The 27,470-nt window shown below is 38.1% G+C and overlaps 1 protein-coding gene across 3 annotated transcripts in view; it reads left to right on the top strand.

Annotated features, from left to right (window-relative positions):
• Positions 1–27,470, top strand: part of THOC2 (THO complex 2) — a 102,658-nt gene that overhangs the window by 29,550 nt on the left and 45,638 nt on the right. For all 3 annotated transcript variants that reach the window (XM_045295880.1, XM_045295879.1, XM_045295878.1), the window contains exons 8-9: positions 18,914–19,080; positions 26,698–26,790. In XM_045295880.1, coding sequence (XP_045151815.1) covers positions 18,914–19,080; positions 26,698–26,790 — 260 coding nt within the window. The remainder of the gene's footprint in view (positions 1–18,913; positions 19,081–26,697; positions 26,791–27,470) is intronic.

Here is a 27,470-nt window from a genome sequence, read left to right as displayed (position 1 = left end):
GTCATAGACTCTGTTAGTTCGGGTTGACTAGAGAAACAAATTCATAGACATTCATGCATAAGAATGAGCTTTATATAAAAGAGCAATTGTATATTGAGACAACATCCCAGCCCAGTCCAGATCAAGTCCTTAAGTCTGATATTAGCCCATATGTCCAATACCAGTCTATAAATTCCTCTTCAGACTCATGAAACACATGCAATGATGCTGAGTGTCCCAAGATCACAGACCCGTGGGTGTAAAGTCTTGTGGATCCAGTGGCAGTGGAAGCATCTCAGTGCTTGGTGTGGGTTCCACATTGGCTCCTCCTGCTCCAGGCTTGTGGTTCCCTCAGCATAGTTCCATGTGGCTTGTCAACAGCAATGTCAAGCTCAGAGAGTTTCCCACCTTCAAGGAGGAAGACAAGAACTCCCAAAATGCTCAGGAGAAAGCCATGTCCACACAGAGACATGATTGGCTGTGACCTGATTGACAGGCTAGCCTCCTCCCCTTCGCTCAAGTTGACAGAATACGTAACTGCCACATAGAGTAGGTTAGCATGGTATTCCTCAGGTACTGTTCTAAGCTATATAGATGTTGTATGACTGGTATGCCATTCTATGTAAAAAAAGCCAGCTATGGCTATAAAAGTCAGCACTTTTTACACTCCACTCTTAGGATAGAGGAGCCCTTTAGGTGGTAAAGAAACCCTTATTAGTATTACACCAAATGTACTCTGTGTGTGTAGTGGGTGGCCACTTAACTGCCAGAGTTTCCCCAGGTTTCCACCTGAGTTTTATATGTAGGGAACACTAGTCTCCTGCGAATTTTACCTTACTAAGAAACTTAGGAAGACAAACTAGCAATATAAAGTAAAAATTAACAAAAGAAAAACCAAGTGAGCAGCTTACATGGCACAGACTTTTTCCCCTTAAGATACTGAAAGTTTACAGAAGTTTTAGATTGACGCAGCTTACTGGTTCTATTCCTGCCTCTGTTTCTGATACACAAATACAATGGCTCTGGAGATTTGTTCGCATCTGCTCTAGCACTGGGCTTACAGCAGGAGCCTGCAAACTTATTTTTTACAAAGGGCCAAATAGTAAATATTATGGAATTTGTAGGCCATAGGTCACATGATCTCTGTTCCAGCTGTTTAGCTCTGCCACTGCATTATGAAAGCAGCCACAGACAATACCTAAACTAATAACTGTGCACTAAAATTTGTTATCAATGGACACATTTGAATTTCATAGAATTTTCATGTGTCACAAAATATTCTTTCATTGTCGTTTTCAGCCTTTACAAATGTAAAATCCACCTTTAACTAATAGCCATCCAAAACAGGCAGCAGGGCATATTTGGCCTGGGGGCTGTAGCTTGCCAACGCTTGGTCTTTATGCTAGCTGGCATGAGGACAGTCTCAGCTAGAGATGTGGAGCATTTGGTGGAGGTGGAACAATTAATGAAGGGATCCTTTGGAGTCAGCTTAAGATAATATCGATTATTGATTCCTCCCTTTACCTGAGGGTGGTTTCTATTAGTTTTCAAATTCATGAAAATAGCTCTTCTAATGAAGAAATCATAGAAAGGCAAGCCTCATTCAAAATTTATGGTTAGCTTAGCATTTTGTTGGTAACATGTCCCTTTATTATATTTTTACTAAGTAGTACATGAGCATAGTCAAATTAAACTGTATTAAGGGATTTAGAATGTTAAAAATGATAGATACCTTATTCCTGTTTTCTAGAGAAATCCAACTTTTCAACTATGCTCTTTCTCCTGGCATTTATTGCCACAACTCCAAATGACATGCCTTTTTGTGTTTGTTTTCAACTTTCCTGTGGTTGTTCTTTGGTTTTAAACAGTTTTATTGGTATGCAATTCACATAGCATGCAAGTCAATAGTTTAAATATATTAAAAAGAGTTGTATAATCATCACCATGATCAACTTTAGGATATTTTTGTCATTCTTGTACTTGCTGTTATTAGCTCTCCATTACCCACCAACCTCCTCTACCATAACCCAAAGGATCTATTAATCGTTACCATGTTTATGGATATACCTATATTGCTCTTGTTTAATGCTTTAGTTTTAAATGCCATCTATTGACTTCCAACTATGTGCCTTACCAGAATTTATCCCTTAGACGATCCCCCCCCCACTTTCCCCCCTCCCCATTCTTTCACTCTGTTAATAGTATGTTGAGATTTTTATATTAAATTAGTGTTTCATGTTTATATATATAGCTTGTATTTTAAAAAATTTTAATAAATCATTTTATTGGGGGCTCTTACAGCTCTTATAACATCAATGTATCAAGCACATTTGTACATATGTTGCCATCATCATTTCCAAAACATTTTCTTCTACTTGAGCCATTGTATCAGCTCCTCTTTTTGCCCCTCCCCACACCCTTGTGAACCCTTGATAATTTATAAATTATTCTTATTCATGTTTATATTTTATAGCTATATAATGCACAGATGAGCTACATAGTTGTCATGAGACATTTCCTTTTTTGTATACTTTTTTTGTTTCTCCCAGAATTAGTAATTCCTCGATTTAAAAAAAAAATTGTTCCTGTGAAATCTATTGTCTAATTTTGATCAGTACATCATGTATCAGTCAGTTCCATTTTCCAGCCTTGGCAATCTTCCTCCTGCATCATCCTCATCCTTAACCTGCGTGTGCTTTGTGGCTGGGGAAATCCTTTGTTTCTTTCCTCTGTTGGATCTCATTTTTGCTGAATCATGCTTTCCTATTTCTTTGTTTTACTTTTTTCATCCCAAGGAAATACCTGCTAGTAGCTTTCAGAGAATGGGTGCGTGGCAAGTACTGATTGATACCTAACACCTTTGAAACGATCTCTATTGTACTCTTTCACTGCCACAGCACTTTGCCTAGTATAATTTTCTTTCAAAATTTTGGAAAGACATTGCTTCGTCTCTGGTTGCCAGTGTTGAGCAAGGAGGGGTCATTTTGGTTCGTTCTTGGTCCTTTGTAAGTGGCCTTTTTTAGTCCTTATCGGGTTTAAATATATTTTTTTTTTCTTTGGTCCTGGATTTCTTAAATGATATACTTTGGTGGGGATCTTTTCTGAAATGCTTGAGTCTTCTCATTTGAAAATGCACTTCAGTTCTGAGTGGTTTTCTTGAGTTGGGGAGGAATAGCTGTCTAGAAGCACAGGCAGGGGGTAGATCCTAGGATGGCCAACCCAACAGTTCTCAATTGTATTATTAATTTTTTTTGTCTTAGGACCTCCTGTTGAGTGACTTGTAGGGCTTTCATTCACGTATGTTTTGGACTCCCTTTTATCTCACATAGGAATTTTTCTTTTTTTTAAATCAGGAATTTTTCATTGACTTGAAAATTTGTGGTTAAGATTTAAAATCTAGTAAGTGGTTTTTCAGTTTTGGAATCTCTTGTATTCCTTGTCTGCGCAAACTGCAACCAGTCCTTGTCTTGTTGGGACAGAAAAACTCACTGACACAGCATCCTAGTTTTTCCCTCATACTCTCTCATTATTTTCCCTTTAGGGACAGTCTGCAACTTGTTAGTGCTCCATACAAAACTACCTCGGGTCTGATAATCTTCACATTTTGTCAGAACTCATATCTATTTTTCGAGCTGTACATTTCACCTACATTTTATTCAAGTTACACTTGGTCTTACCAGGAAATATATGTATCATCCTTTAGTTACAAGGTAGTCACATGCTTCCTAAAGATTCTATGAAATCTAAATGTTTATATTCTGTTAGGCAGTCTGGGACTATTTACTGCATCAGTAAACAAGGAATTAGAACTGTTACATTTTCTCTTTGGCCCTGGTTTTCTTAAATGATATGCTTTGGTGTGTGTGTGGGGGGGGTGGTCTTTTCTTACATTATGGTTGATATTCAGTGAGTCCTCTCAATCTGCTAACAAATGCTTTTTCAGTTCTGGATAATTTTCTTGGCTTGAGGAAGAATATCTGCCTAGAAACACAGGCAGGGACATGTGATGGTCAACGTAACAGTTCTCAACCTAGGACTAGAATTGCTGAATTGTATCATAAGTTTACATTTAACATTTAAAGAAACCGCCGATCTACTTTCCAAAGTGTCTGTGCCATTTTACATTCCTGCCAGTAATGTTTGAGGAGTAAACTTCCAGTTTTATACTGGATTGGTTTGATTAGGTTTCAGAATGCATGAAACTCAGGGAGTGGACATCAGTGGGGGAAGCTAAGGTGCTTGCCTTTACATAGGCACACATTGCTGCTAGGCATGTGCAGGATCTTTGTTGTTGTTGTTTTGAAAATTTTGTTGTTGAGAATATGCACAGCCAAAGAATTCAACTGTTGCGTCATATATGGTTCAGTGACTGATTGATTACATTCTTGCAATTGCTCAGCCATTCGCACCTTCCTTTTCTGAGTTGTTCCTTCCCCATTAATATACACTCCTTAGGTTCTTATCCAATCTTTCTGTTTGCGTGACATTTTTGAATCATATATATAGTGACGTAGCTGGTACTAGAAGTAGGATGCTAATTTTTTTGTCTTTCCCAAGATCATTTGATTCTTGGGCTGGATCCAGGCCTTGCTGAGATGCTTGAGCACAAGAGTGCTTGTGTTCTACCACAGCTGTCATTCGGGAAAAAAAAATGTTTTTCGACTTTCATGTTTACTCATTATCTCACTGCATATGAGATAACCGTTAGCAAATCTCAGAAGTTTTCAAAGTAATTTTACAAACTTTCCTTTTGTTATTTTCTGACACATTTAGTCATTTTAATGGATTGGGCTAATTATATAGCACCTGAGATACTTAACCAACAAGCCAGATTTTCTTTAGTGAAAGGTTTGGAAGTTGACTTATGTCATAAATACAAAGTGAATTCCTTTTTTTTGTAGATTACTATCTTAAATCCCACCTGGAGAGGAATGGATAGATGATAGTGCAAATCACTGATAGAATAGTCCTGAAGAAGTAATAATATTAAGTAAAATAATATTTGGAAACATAAACTTCAGAGCAATATGAATGAAATACTTAAAAATTTTTTCATAAGGCATCTTGTCATTCTATTCTTTATTCACAGGTATTGTATATACAGTGAACCCTCGCCACTTCGCACTTCAACTTCCGCGGCTTCACTCTATCGCGGTTTTTGCGTAACAGCGCATGCTCTGTCATTACTGCCACTGATTGGCTCATACTGTACACGCTTGATGCCATAAATACTATAATAAATAATAAATGATAATTGTAACGTCCAAAATGTTTTACTGTATTTTCCCTTTTTCACTTAATAAATTGGGTAATACGAGTGTAATGGTGACTAAAGGATGTTTTTTCATGTCCTCTATGCTCTAACTACGAAAATATTTGATTTACAAATAAGGAATCCTACTTTGCGGAATTTCATTTATCACGGTAGGGTCTAGAACCGATTAACCGCGATAAACGAGGGTTCACTGTATAGCCTAATGTATTCATAGATACTGTGTGTATAGCCTAATAAACCAACCAGCTTTTCAGAATTATACTCAAAGTCTCTTGTCCTTTCTGATAGGATTGTCTTTTTTTGATTTTAAGAATCTTTATTGGAGACTAACAACATAAAATACAATGAACTGATTTCACTTGAATACTATAATGATTTCTCTCCATTTTTCTTTGCCCCTATCCCCTACCAAATTGCTAGTTTTCTTTTGTCTTGATGGATTTACCTGTTCCAAATAATTTATATAAATGGGATCGTAAATTTGTCTTTTTGTGCCTTAGCATAATGTATTCAAGGTTTATGTGGTGGTTTATAGCAGAACTTTATTTTCATAGCTGAATAATATTCCATACCTTAATTTAGTCATTCATTCATCCATTGTAAACCCTTGGGTTGTTTATACCTTCAAGTTATTTTGAGGGACACTTGTGCACGTGCCTTTTTGAGTCTCTGCTTTCCTTTTGGGGGTTTGGGTTATATGATAATTCTGTGTTCACCTTTCTAGGAAGAGACAAACTTTCCTACAGCAGCTGCAGTATATTCCAGCAGGGTACAAGTGTTCAGAGTGTTCCATATCTTTGCCAAACATTTTTCAGTTTTGTATTTTAGATCATTGCTATCCTAGTGGGTATGATATGGTATCGTCATTTGATTTCCATTTCTCTGATGACTAGCTGTATTCATCCTCTTTTCATATATTTATAGGTCCTTTGTATGTCTATGCAGAAATGTCTATTCATGTCTCTTGCCCCCTTTTAAATTGAGTTGTTAGTCTTTTTGTTGAGTTTTAAGAATTCTTTATAAATTTTAGATATTAAACTCGTGTGGTTTCCAAATACTTCTTTCTATACTGTGGATTTTCTCTTCAATTTCTTGGTAATGTTCCTTGAGGTCTAAACATTTTTAATTTTGATAAAATCCACTATTTTTTCTCCCTGTTGCTCATGTGTATCTAAAAACCCATGACCATTTTGGAAATGATGATGCCAACATATGTACAAATGTGCTTGATACCATTGATGTATGGATTGTTATAAGCCGCCAATAAAATGATAAAAAATAATAAAAGCAATAGCAGAAAAAATAAAATGAAAACCTATGGCCTCTAAAAGGTCTTGACACTTGTACCCTCTCTATTTTCTTTGAAAAGTCTTAACATTTTGTATCTTATATTAAGATCATTAACCTATTTTGAATGAATTTTTCTATGTGGTATGATGTTTGAGTCTAGATTCATTTGCATATCAAAATCCAGTTTTCCTAGTACAATTTGTTAATGAGACTCTTCTTTAGCCATTCAATAATTTCACACCTTTTCCAAAAATCAGTTGGCTCAGGATGTATGCTTTATTTCTGGATTCTCAGTTCTTTTCTCTTGGCCTGCATATTGATCCTCATACCAGTACTACAGTTTTTATTACTGTAGCTTTGTGCTTTAAATTGGGAAATCTCAATCTTACTTTGTTCTCCCCCCACCAAATCGGTTTGGCTATCCAGGGTGTTTTGTATTCCATATGAATTTAAAGTTTTACTTTTCAAAAAAAGTTGTTGGAAATGTAACTGCATTATATTTTAGATTGTTTGCAATAATTAACACTATTAAATTCACCAATTTTTAAACATAAAATGAGTTTACATTTATTTAGATCTTTAAATCCTTTCAACAGTGCTTTATCATTTTCCATGTAAAGATCCCTAATGCATTTTTAAAAAAGATTCATTCCTCAGGGGATTATCTTTTTAGATGCCCTTGTAAAAGGAATGGTTTTCTTAATTCCCTTTTCTGATGTTCATTGCTGGTGTATAAAAACACCATTGATTTCTGAGTGTTGATTTTGTACCCTGCACTTTACTGGATTTGTTTATTAGCTGTAGTAGCTTTCTTTCAGGTTCTAGTAAATGCGATTTTTACGTCTTCTGATTTGGATGCCTTTGTTTTGTTTCTCACTCTGGCTACAACTTCTAGTACAGTACTGAATAGCAGTGGTGAATGCATGCATCCTTTTTTCTGGTGTTGAGAAAGCTTTCAGTCTTTCACCACTGATTATGAAGTTTCGTGTAGGTTTCTCCTAAATTCTCGTTTAATGTACTTTGGAATTTACCTTCTATTCCTAGTTTTACTGAGGGTTTTTATCTTGGAAGAGTGGAATTTTGTCAAATGCCTTTTCTGCATCAATTGATGATCATGTGCTGCACCCCTCCTTTATTACATTGACTGATTTCCTTATGTTCAAGCACACTTGCATTCATGGGCTGACTCCAACTTAACTCGTGCTGGGTACTCCTTTTCATATGCTGTTGGTTTTGGCTTGATAGTATGTTTTTAAGGATTTGCATATCTATGTGTCTAGAAGGAATATTTTCCTATGATTTTCTTGTCATGTCTTTATTGGACTTTTGTATCAGTATTATTGACCTCATAGAATAAGTTAGGCAGTATTCCTTCATCTATATTTTGGGAAGAATTTGAGAAGAATAGGAACTAATCCTGAAAATCCTTAATAAATATTTTTTTTCACTATGTGGTTTTGAACTTTTTTTAATGTTTCTTTTTTCTTTAATTGATGTTTGATTGTTTAATTGATGTTTCTTTTTTCTTTTTAAAATCATTTTATTGGAAACTCATACAACTCAACACAATCCATACAGACATCCACTGTGTGAAACACATTTGTACATTTGTTGCCATCATCATCCTCAAAACATTTTCTTTCTACTTGAGCCCTTGGTATCAGCTCCTCATTTTCCCCTCCCTCCCTCCCAAACCCTTCATAATTCATAAATTATTATTTTGTCATGTCTTATACTGTAAGATGTCTCCCTTCACCCACTTTTCTGTTGTCCATCCCCCAGGGAGGGGGTTATATGTAGATCTTTGTGATCCCTTTCCCCCCTTCTACCTCATCTTCCCATTCCCCTCCTGGTATCGCCACTTTCATTATTGGTCCTAAGGGGTTTGTCTGTCCTGGATTCCCTGTGTTTCCAGTTCTTATCTGTACCAGTGTACATCTTCTGGTCTAGCTGGATTTTTAAGGTAGAATTGGGATCATAATAGTGTGGGGTGGGGTGGGGTGGGGAGGAAGCATTAAAGAACTAGAGGAAAGTTCTATGTTTCATTGATGCTATACTGCACCCTGACTGGCTCGTCTTCCCTGTGACCCTTCTGTAAGGGGTGTCCAGTTGCCTACAGACGGGCTTTGTGTCCCCACTCCGCATCCCCCTTCATTCACAATGATATGATTTTTTTTGTTCTTTGATGCCTGATACCTGATCCCTTTGACATTTTGTGATCACACAGGCTAGTGTACTGCTTTCATGTGGGCTTTGTTGCTTCTGAGCTAGATGGCTGATTGTTTATCTTCAAGCCTTTAAGATCCTAGATGCTGTATCTTTTGATAGCCGGGCAACATCAGCTTTCACCATATTTGCTTATCCACCTGCTTTGTCTTCAGCGATTGTGTCAGGAAGGTGAACATCATGCAATACCCATGTAATAGAATAAAGTGTTCTTGTATTGAGGGAGAACTTGAGTTGAGGCCCAATGTCCATATGCCACCTTAATACTAAACCTATAAATATATGCACATAGATCTGTTTCCCCATCCTCATATTTACATTTACATATGTGCATGCCTTTATTTAGACATCTATAAATGCCCTTTGCCTCCTAGCTCTTTCCTCTATTTCCTTTTACTTTCCTCTTGTCCCACTATCATGCTCAGTCTTCATTTGGGTTTCAGTAAATCCTCTTGGTTACATTACCCTTGATCACGCCCTACCAGGCCTCCTACACCCTCCTCACCACCGATTTAGATCACTTGTTCCCTTGTCCCTGGGTTTGTTAACACAAAATAATATCTTTTATAATTATTTTTAGTTTCTGATAATATTAACTGTTGACATTTTTGAATGTGGTTACTAGCAACTTGTTTCCCTTTTTCTTAATGTCAGTTTTTCTCAATCTTAAAAAAAAACAACTTCAGGTTTCATTGATTGTCTTTATGGTTCTTCTTTTCTCTTTAACTTGTGTCTGTTCCTTCCTTTTGATTATTTTGGGCCTCATTTGCTTTTCCTATTTTAGTTTCTTCTGGGTACTGATTGGTACCCTCCTCTGTTAATGTAGGCATTTGTATGCATAGAATTCCCTCTGAAACTGCCTTCTAGATGTGCTATAGGTTTTGGCATTGTTATGCTTTCATTTTTGTGAATCTCGTAAGCATTTTCTAATTTTCTTTATGATTTTGTTCTTTTAACCAGTTTTCCTTTTAGTATTGATTTATAGCTTTATTTAGAGAAAATACTGCACAATTGCAATTTTCTTTTTTTTTTAAAAACATTTTATTAGGGGCTCATACAACTGTTATCGCAATCCATATGCAATTTTCAATTGTTGTAGAATTATCTATTTTCCCGTTCACTTCTGTCAGTGTTTACTATATGCTCTGTTGTTGAGTTTATATATATTTATAATTGTTATCTCAATGAATTGAGAGTTTTATTGTTATATATTGCCCATTGTCTATTATAACAGTTTTTGACATGAAGTCTGTTTTGTCTGATATTATTAATAAAGTCACCCCAGCCCAATTTTGGTTTCTGTTCATGTGTAATACTGCTTTCCCCACCCATTGCTTTCCATCTATGTGTATCTTTTGATTTAAAATGGATGTCTTGTAGCTAACATATAATCGAATTGTGTCGTCTTACTCCTTATGCCAATCTATAACTTTTGATTAGAAAGTTCAAATTATTTGCAATTAAAGTAATTACCTTAAAGACTTATTTCTTCCATTCTACTATTTATTTTGTGTCTTCAGCCTTCTTTATTTCATTGAATTTCCCCCCATTTTTGTATTTTGAGTTAATATTTCTGTGGTAAATATTTGAATAAATTTTCTTAGTGATTGCCACAGGTATTAATTTTAGCATCCCAAATTAACAACTTGGTTTACATTCATACCCATTTAACTTCAATATCGTAAGATTGAAAGAGACAGATTAGGGACTTCTGCCCTGTGTGTTCAGGGGAGGAACAAAGATCCCTGTGATACACATGAGGAACAAAAGACTCTGGGAACTGGCTTGGGCAACACCTTCTCTTTGAAGCCAGGCCCCAGTGACATTCTGACACCGGACTGCACTCGAAGGTAATTCTGAGACATGCAGGACCAAAGCAGCAGCCCAGATACAAGTTGCTGTCCATCTGCAGAGCAGCGACCCCTGCACTTTGAATGTGCCAGAGAAAAATTAGAAACATTCCCCTAGACAACGTCTCAATTCTTGAGGGGTGTGTGTGTGTGTGACCTACTTTGCTCCTGGAGCAAAGTGCATATCTTATCTATGCATAAGATCTCCTTCTCAACTGTGAGAGGGATCCGCTTCATCTCTTTTGAAGTGACTCTATGCTTTATTGAACTTGACTTCACTCTTTGCTGCTGCAGCTGTGTGTATGTGTGTGTGTGTGTGTGTGTGTGTGTGTGTGTGTAGCTTATCTCGATCCTAACAAACCACATGGGTTTGGAACTTGCTAGTTCCCCATGGATGGCAGCTCAGGAAGCAAATTTCCACTTATGTTGTTGTCAGAATTGACATGTTCGTGCAATATGTATTCAATATCATATTTATAATTAATATTTATGCTTGATCATGTAAAACACTATATGTGTAGAAGATAAAGACAAGCTTTTGAAAAGCTGATGGAGGCAACTCACTTGCGTCCCCACTTGCTGTGTTAGGTGCTTTGCTTTCTCCAAATAAATCTTGCTTTCTGCTCCCCACTCCCCCCCAAAAAAACTGATGGAAAAATGACATTAAAGGCAATGGAACTTTTTAACGATTTTTTCGAAACCATTTTTATAGTGTATAACCAAAAATTAGAGCAGAATTGCCCTTTACATTTGCCCTTAAATTTTCCTTTATCATTTTAATTTTTTCAAATGCACCTGTCCTTCCTTTCAAATTGGCGTTTTCTCCGTAGCACTTTTCCTTTAGCAAGGGGAGTGTGATTCTTGTTCTAATGAATTCTCTTAACTTAAAATTAATAGGATACCTCTATACAAAAGTTATACATCAGACCCCTTGCCTTCTAGTGCATTAATAACCTAGCTTCAACAACAGCTCAGAGCTTCAAGCCCTTAGCCTATGATTATCCCCATCAATGAGGAAACATGCTATGAATTCAGTCTTATTTAATTTGTTTGATACTAGCCCATGTGCCAGAAAAGCATTGAGATCAGATTTAATGTTACTTCCTCTTGACCACCCAGACCAGTGGGAAAGAGAAGTAGAGGGGTCACACTTGTTTTTGAATAGCTGTATCAAGGAATGCAGCCGCCTTGGGTGACACTTGGTTCTTCTGTCGTCTCTTGTCTGCGTGCTCCCCACCCGCAGTGTTTTGAATACATCATCTCCAACCTCCTGTCTTTTTGGCCTCTACAGTTTCTGAGGAGAAATTTATTCTTATTGGGAACTCCTTTAGGGGGGAGGGAGGGCTTGCTTATATGCGATATTTTTCTTTTCTTGCCGCTTTAGTTTTTTTTTTCTTTGGAATTTGATAGTTTGATTATATTGGATCTCTGCATGACTCTGCTTTTATCCTACTTGGATTCTTTGCATTTCACATGTGCAAATTTATATCTTCACATTTAGGAAACTTGTTCAGGTGTTCTTTCTGCCACTTTTCTCTTTCTGTATCTGTCACTTCCAAAATGTGCGTATTATTCTGTTTAATGGTGGTGCACAGTTCTCTTGTATGCTCTTCATTTTTGTTTAATCTTATTTTTCATTGGTCTGGATCATTTCTGTTATCTTGAAGTTCATTGATAGCTCTCTCTACCAGCTTATATCTGCCATTGAAGCCCTCTAATAAATAGAAAATTTTAGTTATTTTTTTTCTCAGCTCCAGAAATTGTATTTGATGTCTTTCCATAACTTCTATCTCTTGGTTAATGTTCTCATTTTATTATTTAATCTCATTTAACTCTTTGTGAATATTTCCCCTTAGTTCTTGGAGTATTATAATACAATTGTTTTAAAATTTGTACCTAGTAATTCCAGGATTTATCTGGTCTTCAAGGGTGGGCTCTGCTGGTTAATTTTTTGTTCTTTGATCTGGCCGTCCTTTCTTGTTTTTCTATATAACTTTAGCTGTGTGTGTGTAAAATAGGACATTTGAGTAATAGAAGAAAATAGTTCTAGAACTCAGGTTCTATTACTTCATTGGTGTTAACTTAAGCTTCTTTCTCGTCTTTTAAATGTTGAAAGGCTACTAATGTCATTGCTTCAATTGTTGAAAAGTAGTGGGTGTAATAATTTTTTCAAACATTATGTAAACCCTGACCCTGCTGCCTTGATCGCCCATCTGTTCACCAATGTTCTGAGACGAAACACACTACATTTCTTATTAAACTTTCTCTGTGGGAGTAGGGGAATGTGGAGCTTCTTGCTCTGCCATTTAGATACTAGTGTCTTAACTGTTACTCATCTTTGCATTGTAATCTTTCATTTAGTAAATGTAGGCAAAGTGATAAGGCTGGAGCATTTACTAGATCGTTTCAGAAGCTATTGTCACAAGCCACAGATTGAAGGTTTTCTTCCAGCTTTGTTGCGGTACAGCTGATACAAAAGTAAACTGCACATGTTTAAAGTGCACAGCTTGTGTTTTAAAATTTTAAACATAACTATGAAAACATCACCATAATAAAAATAACACCCACCTCAATTGTTTCTCGTAACTTTGAAATTCATCTTCCCTCATTTTGTTCTCCCTCTGCTACCACAAATGTGCTTTTTTTTGGTCATTAAAGATTAGTTTGCCATCTCTAAAACTTTTTTAATAAATGGAGCCATACAATGTGTAACTTTTGGTCAAGCTTATTTTATTCAGCCTGATTTTTTAAATTAAAAGATCTTTGTATTATATCAGTTGTATCAAGCATATTTGTACATATGCTGTCATCATCATTTTCTAAACATTTAGTTTCTATTGAGTCCTTTGTATAAGCTCCCCCCCACTTTGTGACGACCCCTTGATAAATTATTATTATTTTCATATCTTACACCGACCGCTGTCTCCCTTCCCCCAGGGTTTCTTTTTTTTTTCCTGTGGAATCGTTCCCTTTTTTTGGGTTTGTTTTATTTTTATTTATTTATTTTTTAACATTTTATCAGGGGCTCATACAACTGTTATCCCAATCCATACACACATCAATTGTGTAAAGCGCATTTGTACATAATTTCTCAAAACATTTTCTCTCCACTTAAACCCGACATTAGGTCCTCATTTTCCCCTCCCTCCCCGCTCCCCCCTCCCTCATGAGCCCTTGATAGTTTATAAATGGGTATTTTTTCATATCTTGCCCTGTCCGACATCTCCCTTCACCCACTTTTCGGTTGTCTGTCCCCCAGGGAGGAGGTCACACACAGTTCCATGTAATCGGTTCCCCCCCATGGTTTCTAATATGTGATTCTTCCCTGCTATTGTATGTATGTGGGGGTATTCCCCCCCCCCCAAAGGGATATGTTTTTTAAAGCTATGTATTTACATTTTTGTACAAAACAACCGTATCACCTTCAAAGTACTCTCCATTACACTTAAAAACATTTGTCAACATGGAAGAAGCACACCAGCCTGTGTGTTCATGAGGTGTCGATGGGATCAGGCATCTAAGACCCAGAACAAAATCATACCCAATGTGAATGGGGGCGGGGGGGGGACCATGGAGTAGAGACCCATACCCATCTGTAGACAATTGGACATCCCCTCACAGAGGGGTCAGAGGGAAGAGATGAGCCAGTCAGGGTTCAGTATAGCACCAATGAAACACAACTTTCCTCTAGCTCTTTGGTGTTTCTTTCCCCCCACTTTCATGACCTCAATTCTATCTTCCAAATCGGATTAGACCAGAGCATGCACACTGCTACAGATAAGAGCCCGAAACACAGGGAATCCAGGATAGATAAACCCCTCAGGGCAAACAATGAGAGTAGAGATTCCAGGAGGATTAAGAGAGGGTGGGGGGAAAAAGGGGGAATCATTCACAAGGATCAACCCCAAACCCTCTCCCAGGGGGACGAACAACAGAAAAGTGGGTGAGGGCGATGGAGGACAATGTAAGATATGAAAGTAATAATCTATAACTTATCAAAGGTTTGTGAGGGAGGGTGGGCGCGGGAGGGAGGGGGAAGAAATGGGGAGCTGATATCGGGCTCAAGTAGGAAGAGAATGCTTTCAAAATGATGATGGCAGCATAATGCAAATGTGCTTGACACAATGGATGAATGTATGGGTTGTGATAAAGATGTAAGAGCCCCAATAAAAGCATTATAAAAAATTGTCAAATCTGCAATTCCATTGTTTGAAACATTTTTCAAACTCATCTGTTTTGATAGCCGACAGCACCCCCCTCATTTTCTTCACCTCTTCTGCATCACCAACTCGTCGTTTCATGCCCCTTTTCATTCACTTGCACAGAGGTCAGGTGAGTCAGGTGTGTGGGGTAAGAGAGGCATGCTGTTTTTGCCAAAAATTGGCACACTGAGATGGCTGCCTGAGCAGGGCTATTGTGGCAAAACCAGATTCCTGTCTGCCACAAATCAGGCCTATTTTGTTGCACACTGTTAACCAATCATTTCAGAACCTTTAAATAGAAAGCTCAATTAACAGTCTGATCTGGTGGAACAAACTCCAAATGTACTATCCCCCTCACATCAAAAGAAAACACGTGCATCTTCTTGATCTTTGATTTTACTTGAGTTTTTGGGGGGGCTGAGGTGACGATGGCATTTTTCACTGGCTTGATGTTTGCTTTCGGGGTACTAAGAATAGCACCATGTATTTTAGCCGAGAGGAATTTCTGAAACCAGAATGAAGGCCGAATATGATAGTGGGACAAGAGGAAAGTAAAAAGAAATAGAGGAAAGAACTAGAAGGCAAAGGATATTTATACAGATCTAAATACAGGCATGTACATAGGTAAATATGTATAATGATAGGGAAATAGATCTGTGTACATATATTTTAAGTATTAAGGTAGCAAATGGACATGGAGCTTCTACTCAAGTACTCTCTCAGCGCAAGAACACTTTGTTCTAATAACCTGGCATTCCATGATGCTCACCTTCCCGACATGATTGCTGAAGATAAAATGGGTGCATAAGCAAATGTGGTAAAGAATGCCAGGTTATCAAAAGATATAGCGTCTGGGATCTTAAAGGATTGATGATAAACAAGTGACCATCTAGCTCAGAAGCAACAAGGCCCCCATGGAAAAGGCACACCAGCCTGTGTGATCATGCGGTATCCATGGGATCAGGGATCAGGCATCAGACCCAGAACAAAAAAATCATATCATTGTGAATGAGGGGCAGTGCAGAGTGAAGACCCAAAGCCTGTCTGTAGACAATTGGACATCCCTTTACAGCATGGTCACAAGGAAGAGAGAGCCAGTCAGGGTGCAGTATAGCACTGATGAAACAGACATTTCCTCTAATTCTTTAATGCTTTCTCTCCCCACTATCATGATCCCAATTCTACCTTGCAAATCTGGTTAGACTAGAGCATGTCCACGGGTACAGACAGATAGAGCTGAAAACATGGGGAATCCAGGACAGATAAACCCCTCAGGACCAATAATGAGATTAGCAATACCAGGTGGGGGAGAGGGTTTTGGGGGGAAATGGGCTAGCTTATCACAATGATCTATCTAATCCCCTCCCAGGGGGACGGACAACAGAAAGGTGGGTGAAGGGAGACCCAGCAATCAGTGTAAGACTTGAAAAAATAATCTATAAATTATCAAGGGTTCATGAGGGAGGGCGGGGTGGGAATGAGCTGATACCAAGGGCTCAAAGAGAAAATGTTTTGAAAATGATGATGGCAACATATGTACAAACGTGTTTGACATGATGGATTTATGGATTGTGATAAGAGCGTACGAGCCTCCGATAAAATGATTTAAATTTAACAACAAAGAATAGCACCATGTCTCCTCACCAGTAGTCACTTCGGAGCTGTTCTTTCAAAGCAAGAAATGTTTCCAGTCGGTGCTTTTTTTCCTGGTCAGTCACAACCCAAGGCAAACATTTCACAGCGAGCGGCCCTTTTCGTTCTCAAATCTTATGTTACAATTCCCTGAGCCGAGCTCCAAGATAGTCCCGATAACTTCCCATCTCTTCAGTGGTCTGTCATCGGTCTTCAAGCTCAAGTTGCACAGACTTTGTTCAGCATTTTCGTCTGTTCTGGACGTTGACACGGACGTCCAGAACGAGGTTTGTCATCAACATTTCACCTTTTTGGAAACAAGGAAACCGTTTGTACACTTGATTTTTTTCCCCTCATAGTGCTGTCCTCGTAAGCTGTGTTCAACATCACGACAGTTTCCGCAGCATTTTTCCCAAGCACGAAACAATTTCAAGGCTGCACACTATTCTCTTAAATCAGCCATCACAAAAAATGAGGTTTCAGCAAAACTGCTCTTATGAAAAAATTCACCGTGACCAGAGAGAACCTTCCCAGGCTATGCCCCTGGGTGCATTAACTCAGAGTGAGTTGCTGGATGCTCCCCTAGCGGGAAGAATGCTTTCTGTTTTTTTGGTTTTTTTTTGGAAACCCTTCATATTTAGAGTTTGCTCCTATTGTTGAATCGTATTCCATGGCATATACTACAATTACAATTTGTTGATCCATTTCCTTGCTGATGAACATATGTGGGTTTACCCGATTAGAAATAAAACTGCTATGACTTTGTACACGAAGACAAGTCTTTCTTACTGAATGGCTTTGTCATATGGTTTGTGTATATTTCACTTCCCAAGAACCTGTCAGCTTTACAAAGGGATCGCCCCATTTTACAATTCCATCGGCTGCACGTGAAAGCTCCAGTTGCCATTTTGGAGTCACTTTACATTGATAGTTGATCATACTGGTAATTGTTTTTTGGAGGGGGGCAGGTGAAGTAGGCGGTATTTTTCCCCAGAACTTTAGGGAAATAATATTTTTGGAGAATTTATGAAAATCTGGAGCACTTTTTAATAAGACACAATCACTGTTTTAGTATGAGAAATGAGAAAATGTATTAAATTTTGATTTCATAGAGGAAAATAATACTTATGTATTGGGAGTTTGTTTTTCTATGTGATCACTATGATATTGTGACTCAGACAGAATTAATGGCTGCAACTCTCGAGAAAGGGTAAGGGTACAGATGGTTTTCTTGAGAAGTGTGTTGGCAAAATCCTCTTAAGTCATTCACAGGGTACCAAACATCTCTCCTGATGTTTAACACACGTTTTCTTTTTTCTTGCAACCTTAGAAGAAATCTGAATTCATTTGCTTACTCCAGTAAAGTAGTTAACTTGCATATAAGGACTATGACTAATGAAAAATAATGTAGACTGCTAGAATCCCATTCAGCTTGATGTGAGGCATGTAGGAACTAACATAAATTGAGGGAACAAGAGATTCCTATCATTCTTGGTCATAAGCATGTGCTTCATTAAGCTGCATAGTGGGTGGAATTACTCATTTTATTTTCATTTGTTCCTCTCTTATCTCTGAATTTTGAATTTTTTGAATTCTAAATGTATATTTGATGTGATTTGCAGTGTAAGGAAATTATAACAGCTGAAGCCAAATGCATATAACAACAATAACAATAATAATATAATATTAAAAGGCTGACTGATAAAAATGTCTATCAAATCTGTGCCTGTCAGCCCTTCTTAGCTAATAACCCTAGACCATTAGCAAGGATAAGTAACTATCCATACCTAGCGCTTCTTTCCACTCTTTCTTTTCTTGATTTACTGAATTGGCTACTTTCTTCTCTTGTACCATCTCCATTCCTTTGTTGTACCCCAAACTCCCCTGATATTATCTTATTTCACCAGTATCATTACAGCGTTTTCCCCCCTTTAAAATGTTATAAAATCATACATAGAAATATAAATCAATAGTGAAATTATATTTTGTAGCTTTAAAAATTATGGTCTACTTTCATGAACCTGAACTTCTTAACTATTGATTAGCATCCCGAATAATATTACATAAAAGATTGAATCAAAATGAGTTAATATCTATAATGCATCGTTTGATTTTGTATTGCACGAATTAATAATGTGCTTCCCTTTCACTAACTTGAGTAAGAACTGATGAGACATTATGGCACGGAAGAACGACAGACAGTGTTTCACAAGCCCTCCGCTCTAGCCTTGCCTTTAACCCATTTGTGGTCCTGTGCATGTCACATTGCTCATTTCTAGAAGGTACCTGGAAATTAGGAAAATGTTACTCTGAAATAGGGGAGGCAAATGTGCAAAACAAGTGGTTTTAAAAAAATTATGTTTATCTTTTTTATAAGTTATCCTTGAAAGTTAATGACTTTACTAGAAATGCTGTATACTTACTCCCTTTTGATTTTGTGTATATTTCATCTGTTGCAGGATGTTTTAACCTGGATCCCAATAGAGTTTTGGATGTCATTTTAGAAGTATTTGAATGCAGGCCAGAATACGATGACTTCTTTATACCATTATTAGAATCTTACATGAGTATGTGTGAACCGCAAACATTGTGTCATATTCTTGGGTTCAAATTCAAGTTTTATCAGGTAATAAAAACCAGAACTATATATACATGTACATATATATATATACACACACACATATGTTAATCTCATGATTTTTATATGTGTAATTTCTGAATTTTATTTGTGATTGATTGGTTTCAGTGTATTCTTGCAGAGAGAGATGCACGGTTAGGTAACAATACAATGTAATAAGTAGTAGCAGTAGAAGAAATAATTTGATATACAAGCCCAGAGGGAAGCATGATTAATTTTTGTTCTGGGAGACAGGGATTATTTTACAGGCATGACTTCCTATAACTTGGTCCTTGAAGGATGAGTAAGAGTTAGTTGAGAGTTTTCTCTTCAGAAGTAACAATGTGAGAGAGAACACATGGCTGTGTGAATGTACATGCATGTTGAAAGTATGATATGGTTGAATTGTACAATGTGGGTGCAAGAAAGGGCAGGAATCGAAGCTAGATAGGTTGGCTCACTTTAGATCGTTAAGAGACTTAATATATACGTAGAGCTAGAACTTTATTGGAGGATAGTAGACCTTAGAATTTTTCCTATATGTGAATAAAATACTTAGGCCATATTTTACATAGGTTGTTTTTCATTTAAACCACTACAATAGATAGCTCAAATCTCCATACCTCCTTCAGTCCATCTTCTATTCTATTGCTGCTGTTGCTTTAAAATGATTTTTTTTAAAAAGATCTAAGTGAGGCACTTCACTGTGCAAACTCTTTTGCCTTTGTGATGATTTAAAACTCCTGAATGTGAAAAAAACAAAACAAAAATCAAAAGAAAGTTTCTTCATAGTGTAGCCTTGAACGTTTCTTTCCAGCCTGATCTGTAATAATAAATCTGTCAGATGCCTAGCCATTTCCCGCACTTATGTATAGGCATTACTGTGTACTTGTGTTTATACAGTTCCTTGCAACTAAGAATTTATCCTTACCTAGTCCTCTCACCTCTCTTTTGTTCATCTTGTGAATTCATACTTCTTTCTGAAGATCAAGTGGTACTTGCTCTGTAAAGTAATGTTGCCCCTGCAAATATGTTCTCATATGACTCGGTACATACTTCCAATACTATCATCTGTTATGTAAATGATGTCTTATCTCCTTCATCAGATGTGTGCAACTTAGATTCTGCTTTCATAATTTCTGAGGATTAGTTTACTGCTTTGCGTATAATACAGTTTATTAAATGTAAGTGAATGGATTCTGTATTAGAAACATGATTTTCTAGTTAGTAGATAGTTTGGAAGATTTTAATGTAACCTTCACTGTCCTTTTGTCTATTTGCTTGGAATGATCAATTAGCCAGGAATACACATTTATAGCGTGTTTTATTATATGCTGTTGCTTTGCTAGACAGGGAGCATATTCAAATGAAGAATTCCTGTCCTGTTGGAGTTTGAATTACAGTTTGTTAGAAGGTTTTTTGAATTTTCAAGTTATATATCACTGCTTATATATATTGCATATATATATTATATGTTCATTTTCTATTTTCTGCATGTGTCAGAAGAAAGAAAGCAGAGCTAAAAGTATATAATACTTTGAACCCAAACAAAGCATGTGAAAAGGTTTTAGAGCCAATTCCTTATACCTTCATATTTGTTTAAAAATTCATGATGGCAGCTGCTCCTTTTCTTAATAATAAGCCAAGGAGCATACTCTTAATACATGGGAAGAGAAATTCAAGTATCCCATCAGGTTTTTAGAGGCTCCATGGGAACATGAAGCCAACTGCTGACGTGACAAGAGCTGGAATTTGCTTTGAACATGAGGAATTAGGATGTACGTTAAAGCTTTAGAGACTCTGGTTTTCAGAGCAGATTACAGTGAATAATGAGGACCTACTATTTACAACCAAGGATTGTTAATTTAATGTGCATTTTAGAATTCAGAATATTTTTTTAACGTTAAAACATTTCTCATAATGTGAACCGTTTGTGAGTCATGGAAACCCACAAGGGCAGTTCTGTGTTGTCCCAAAGGTCGCTATGAATTGGAATCGACTCCATGACAGTGAGTGTGAGGTGTTTTTTTTTCTTTTTTTTTGAGAGTCGACAATTTTCTGTTTACATTTTTTACTTAAGTGTACCCAAGCAAAAAAACATTTCATTTTGAAATGATTTCCTTTTAGAAAGAGTTACCCCAGTGTGGCTCTTTGCAGCACTATATTTTGTTGTCCCTATTGCCAGAGCTATCTTTTTGTAAGAATGTTCTATTTTAAGGGCCACTGAGGGCAAGGAGCTTAGAGATTTTAGGTATTTTGTGATTTGGAGGTAAAGTAAGGAAAGCTATGAAAATCAAGAGCTCTTTGGGGCTTGAAACCTCGAGAGTATATCCTTAGGCCCTTATGGCCTACATATTAGGCTCTTGTCTAATCCCCTTTTCCCTGTCCATCTCTCAGCCACAACCCATATCCTGACCGGTTGAGAATTATTTGGATTAAAATAAAAGCAACTAATTGCAATAAAGCAAGTCACCTGAACTTTTTTGTTTGCTGGTGTATATTAAAGTTATATATAAACCCAACTGAAGATTATTATTATTTTTAAAAAGAATTTTATTGGGGGCTCCTACAGCTCTTATCACAATCAATACATACATCCATTGTGTTAAGCACATTTGTACATTTGTTGCCATCATCATTCAAAGCATTTTCTTTCTACTTGAGCCCTTGGTAACAGCTCCTCATTTTTTTCCCCTTCCTCCCCTACTCTAACATCCCTTCCCAACCCTTGGTAATTTATAAATTTCATTTTTCCACGTCTTACACTGACTGATGTCTCCTTCACCCACTTTTCTGTTGTCCATCCCCCAGGGAGGGGGTTATATAGGTAGATCATTGTGGTCAGTTCCCACTTTCTACCCCCACCTTCCCCTTCCCCTCCTGGTATGGCTACTCATTATTGGTCCTGAGGGGTTTATCTGTCCTGGATTCCCTGTATTTCCGGCTCTTTCTGTACCCATGTATATGCTCAGGTCTAGCTGGATTTGTAAGGTGGAATTGGGCTCATGATAGTGGTGGGGGAGGAAGCATTAAAGAACTAGAGGAAAGTTGTATGTTTCATTGGTGCTATACTATACCCTAACTGGCTCATCTCTTTCTTGTGACCCTTCTGTAAGGAGATTTCCAATGGTCTACAGATGGGCTTTGGGTCTCCAATCTACTCTCCCTTTCATTCACAGTGATATGATTTTTTTGTTCTGGGTCTTTGATGCCTGATACCTGATTCCAATGACACCTCGTGATCACAGAGGCTGGTGTGCTTCTTCTATGTGGACTTTGTTGCTTCTTAGCTATATGGCCATTTGTTTGTCTTCAAGCCTTTAAGATCCCAGACGCTATATCCTTTGATAGCTGGGCACCGTCAGCTTTCTTCACCACATTTGCTATGCACCCATTTTGCTGTCAGTGAGCCTTTAGGAGTATTTTCCAGTTGAGTCTTCATGGTAGGGCCGGCCCTCTGGTCCTCTCTGTGCATTGGCTTCTCTGAGCAGGGATATCGTTCTTGGGGCTTGGTGGGCCAGGACGTGCTCCACTCTCTCTCCTTCCCTCTTTATTTGCTCCTGTGTGCTCTGATCCGACATTCCACTCTCCTTTTTTTTATTTTATTGAGACAGTGAGAGAGTGAGTCAGTGAGAGAGTGAGACAGTGAGTGAGTGAGGCAGTGAGTGAGTGAGTGAGGCAGTGAGTGAGTGAAGCAGTGAGAAAGAGAGGCAGTGAGTGAGTGAGGCAGTGAGTGAGTGAAGCAGTGAGAGAGTGAGGCAGTGAGTGAGTCAGTGAGAAAGTGAGGCAGTGAGTCGACATTCCACTCTCTGTAGGTTCAGTTCTGTCCTCTGTATTGCATTCTTCTGGGAGGGAGAGGGGGTTGTGCACGTAGTTGGGATTGTGGCCAGCCCTGCAGACCTCTCTGTTGGTCCCCTGCCTTCATGTCTTGGTGCACTGGGTTGGAGTCTGGTCCCTCTCTTCCTCTCCTCTCCATCAAAGCTGGAGGAAAGGCAATTTGAAAGTATTCCAAAATGAAGTAGAGTAGAGACAGGGACAGTGAGTTAGAAGCTAAAATCTTGGCAAATGAGGGTCAGTGACTCAGGTATCCATAGATGGCAGGGTTCTCTCCCTCCATAAAAAGCAATTTATATCAAGGATTCATGAGGGAGGGAGGGAGAAAAATGAGGAGCTGATACCAAGGACTCTAAGTAGAAAGAAAGTGTTTTGAGAATGAGGATGTCAAGAAATGTACTTGATAAATAAATGGATGTATGTATGGATTGTGATAAGAGTTGTATGAGCCCCTAATAAATGATATTTAAAAAAAGCAATTTATATGCTGGCAAAAACTATCAGAACCAACTTTTGCAGAACTCAGGAATCTAGTAAAACATGTTCAACAGGCAGAGGAAAATCTGACAGAGAAGTTATTCTGTCGTAAGAGAACACGTGTTCCTAACTCCCTGCCTGCCATCCTTCGCTCATTACATTAGCAGCCCTAGGCACAGAAACCCAGTCTCTTGTGTGGGTTGTCAGTGTCAGTGGGAGCTCAGAGTGGTTGTGCTTGTGGACCTGCGTGACTGCTCTGTGAAGGACTCGTGCCAAGGCTTACCCTTTTGGCGTCTTGAATAGCTTTTGTCAAAAGTGTTTAAAGGTGTAAGTATTGGTCACAGCAGCCTGGGACAAAAGGCAACCGTTGGGCCAGACAATATAGAGAGCATGAAAAGTCTGGGAAGGAGGAAGCTGGGGAGGGTTTGGGGGAAATAAGGAACTTTCAAAACCACATATACCGAGATGCCCCTAAGCTTTCTGTTAGTAGGAAGTTAGGTGCCTGACTAGGTTCCGAACACACATCTAATCTGCAAAGACTGGGAGAGTAGCTTTTTCCCGTTCTCGTTTGTTTTGCTCAGGGTGTTTAAGAAATAACTATCAGGTGTTGTTGGGCAGCTAACTGTAAGCTCTGCAGTTCATAACCACCATTTCTGTGGGAGCAAGACAGGGCTTCCTCAGAAACTCAACTGAGGCCAGCTCTCACTTGTCCTATAGGGTCATGAGTTGGCATTGACTCCGTAGCAGTGAGTGAATGAATAAGATCAATATATCATATGATCCTTAAGGTAGAACACAGACTTCAGTGTCCATACATGACAAAGAATTTACTTCACAACTTAGTTCATATCAGTAATGACTCTAAATGCACAGTTTTCCAATCAAAAGGCAGATTTTGGCAGAATGATACATCAACCTGCTGCCTATAAGAGACTATAGATCCTAAACAAGAAATAGGTTGAAAATGAAAGGATAGGAAAGGAGACCCCATATAACTAGTAAATAAAAAAAAAAGGTAGGGTGGCTATGCTCATAACGGACAAAATAGATTGTAAAGAAAAGTTTTACAAGGGAAAAGGGGAGGTTTTATATTGATAAAAGGTTAATTCACCAGGATGTGACAATTTGTAAACCTATCCATAGCAAACAACAGAGCCTCCGACTATATGTACTTTATAATTGTTGGACATTTCCTGTAGCCCACTCAGTATTGGATAGAGAAACTAGAGAAAAGTTCAATAAGAAATAGTACAATACAAATGTGCTTGACCCAATGGATGTATGTATGCATTGTGATAAGAGTTGTACGAGCCCCCAATAAAATGATTTTTAAAAGATGAACAAAAATAGTACAATACTACAAACCACTTAGACCCAACACTATTCCACAGCATTCCTCTAAACACCTGCAGAACATATATTCTCCAGTGCATGTGAATACTTTTTCAGGTCTCAAGTTTAAAGACCATACAAATGATCTTCGAATTCAAAGGAAAGCTAGTAGAATGAAACTAGCTCTCAGCCACAGTGGGAATTAAGAGACTGATGGGAAATGCAAATCTTAGAGGGCTTTAGGAAGAGTATACAGGGAGCCTAGAAACAATCATCAAGAGCAAAGCAAACTATCCAACCTCAAGGTCCATTAGTGTATGTGGGTGGGTGGGGGTCTCTAGACACCATTTGACTGGGTTATAGTGAGAGTGATGTACTTAAAGGAGAGCCAGATTTCCGTTGCACAGTTTTGCTAATTGTGGGTCCTGAACTGCAGTGGTCACTATGGCAGAGCTTCAAGAAAGGAGGAAAGGACAGAACAGGGATTGTGCAGAGCAATGCAAAGATTAGAGCAGGGGTCCTCATACTGTGGCCCGCGGGTCACATGCGGCCTGCTGAGGATATTTATCCAGGCGGCCGGGTGTGTTTGCCCCGTTTTGTTTTTTACTTCAAAATAAGATATGTGCAGCAGTGTGCATAGGAATTTGTTCATAGTTTTTTTTTAGACTATGGTCCAGCCCTCCAGTGGGTCTGAGGAACAGTGAACTGGCCCCCGGTTTAAAAAGTATGAGGAGCCCTGGCCTAGAGCCTGGGAGATACCCTGTGACCCAGGCATCTGGGAGTTCTTGGGGTTCATTTCACAAGGGCTAAAAGGATTAATGAGAGTACTTCTGGTGGCTAAAGTAAGGTGTAAATAAGATTTTGTGGTTTTGGTCTGGTACCCTGACTATCATTTCTTGTTTATATAACTACAAACACACACTTGAGGACTACCTGTTAAAAAACTAAAGTGAAGCAGAATGCCTTATTAGTTTGGTTAACTTCATATGTAATGTATAGCATAGTCATCACAGTTGGAGGAGGAACCTTACATACAATTGTCTCAGTTTCAGTAGAGTTACAATTCGAGTGTAATGTATTGTCCCGGTTTGCTCTTTATTTGCATTTGCCTTCGTAGTATTTGCAAGTAGTTGTCACTTAACCTCTCTGTTCATCTGAACCCCAGTAGTTTAAAAACCCAAGAAAACACTCCTAAAATTGATGGCATTCCAAAGTGCTTGCATTTTTGGGGTAGAGCGTTCTCAGGGCTAGCCTGGAATTGACTTTGTTATTCTTGATTTTTAAATGTTGTAATATGTGTAGGAGCCCTGATGTTGACAACTATTAAGCTCACTGAACAGTTGGTGGCTCAAACCCACCCAGTAGCTCCATGAATGAGAGACCTGGTGATCTGCCTCCTGTAAAGCTTACTGCCTAGAAAACTCTACAGGGTAGATCCACTCTGTCACATGGGATGGGTATGAATCCAAAAAGTGACTCAGTGGCCCTAACAATTGTTTGAAGGAAAAGTTATTGGATAAACAGATACACTAAAGATAGAACTCAAGAAATCAAAGTAGATAAAGTATAAAGCAAACACTTGCTTCTGCATTTCCACATTTGCCAGTTGTGTCCATTTGCTCTCCACTGAAAACTTGTAAAAGCAAGTTAAGAAAACTTATACACAAACAGAAACCCAGAGTCAATATTATGCAGTGTAAAACCACTTACTCTATTCCGTAGTCAGATTTCATTCAAATATGAGCATGTACCCTAAAATGTGTCCATTCTCAAAATGTTTCCTTGTGCTCATCAGGACTCTGTCCCTGTGTGGAAAGGGCTGTTGACATCCTAATCTTTTTCTGCATTCAGACATTAAGTAGAACAGGGAGAGCAATGAAGTATATTCTTGGCCTAGAACCTTTTAACTTATTATGAAAGATTATGATTTTATTTGTTTTCTATGTGCTAAATAGAAACATTTTCCTTTTTATTTTTTTAAAGGAACCAAGTGGAGAGACTCCGTCGTCTTTATACAGAGTTGCAGCTGTACTTCTGCAGTTCAATCTTATTGATTTAGATGATCTTTATGTACATGTAAGTCAAATGGTCTGCTAAGAGTATTTGGTTGTCTATTTATAGAAAATTATGGAGGACAGTGAGAGCCCCAAATCCATCTGCAAGGTACCTATTCAAATCAAGCTTCTGACAGATCCCCTCTGGCCACAGTTGAGGGACTCGAACAGCCTTAATATCAGACAGAGATTATTATAAACTTGATTATGGTTGATGGTACTATGGTGTGAAACCGGGTCGGTTGACCTCTCTCTTGACCCATTCTGAATTTGCTTTAGGTTAAAATATTTCTTACTTGTTCCAAGACAGATTTTTTTTTTCCTATGGTTTATCTTAATATTGCTGGTGGTCTTTTTTCCCCCTTCCATCTGCCGGTGGTCGTCTCCCTCTCTCTGCAGTTTTATTTTTGTTGTTTATTGTTTCTGCTATATTGCCCAGTTTATGAAACACAGAAAGAGTAGATGCATAGAGACAGTGACTGATGTAATAGTTTTATCGGGGAAGGGTGGAAGGGTGAGGGGAATTGGGCAAATAAAATCAATATGGGAGGGAGGAGGGTACACTAGAACTGATTGTATGTATATGCAACTCTTTACAAGTAACAATTATGATCAAAAGATATAGCGTCTGGGGTCTTAAAAGCTTGAAGGTAAACAAGCGGCCATCTAGCTCAGAAGCAACAAAGCCCACATGGAACAACA

Source organism: Echinops telfairi, unplaced genomic scaffold (genome assembly GCF_000313985.2).
Source record: "Echinops telfairi isolate 266 unplaced genomic scaffold, ASM31398v2 ScPeMD7_6080;HRSCAF=6971, whole genome shotgun sequence".
Classification (NCBI taxonomy): domain Eukaryota; kingdom Metazoa; phylum Chordata; class Mammalia; order Afrosoricida; family Tenrecidae; genus Echinops; species Echinops telfairi.
Note: the sequence above shows the minus strand (reverse complement) of the source record. Positions and strands in the feature narration are given on the sequence as shown.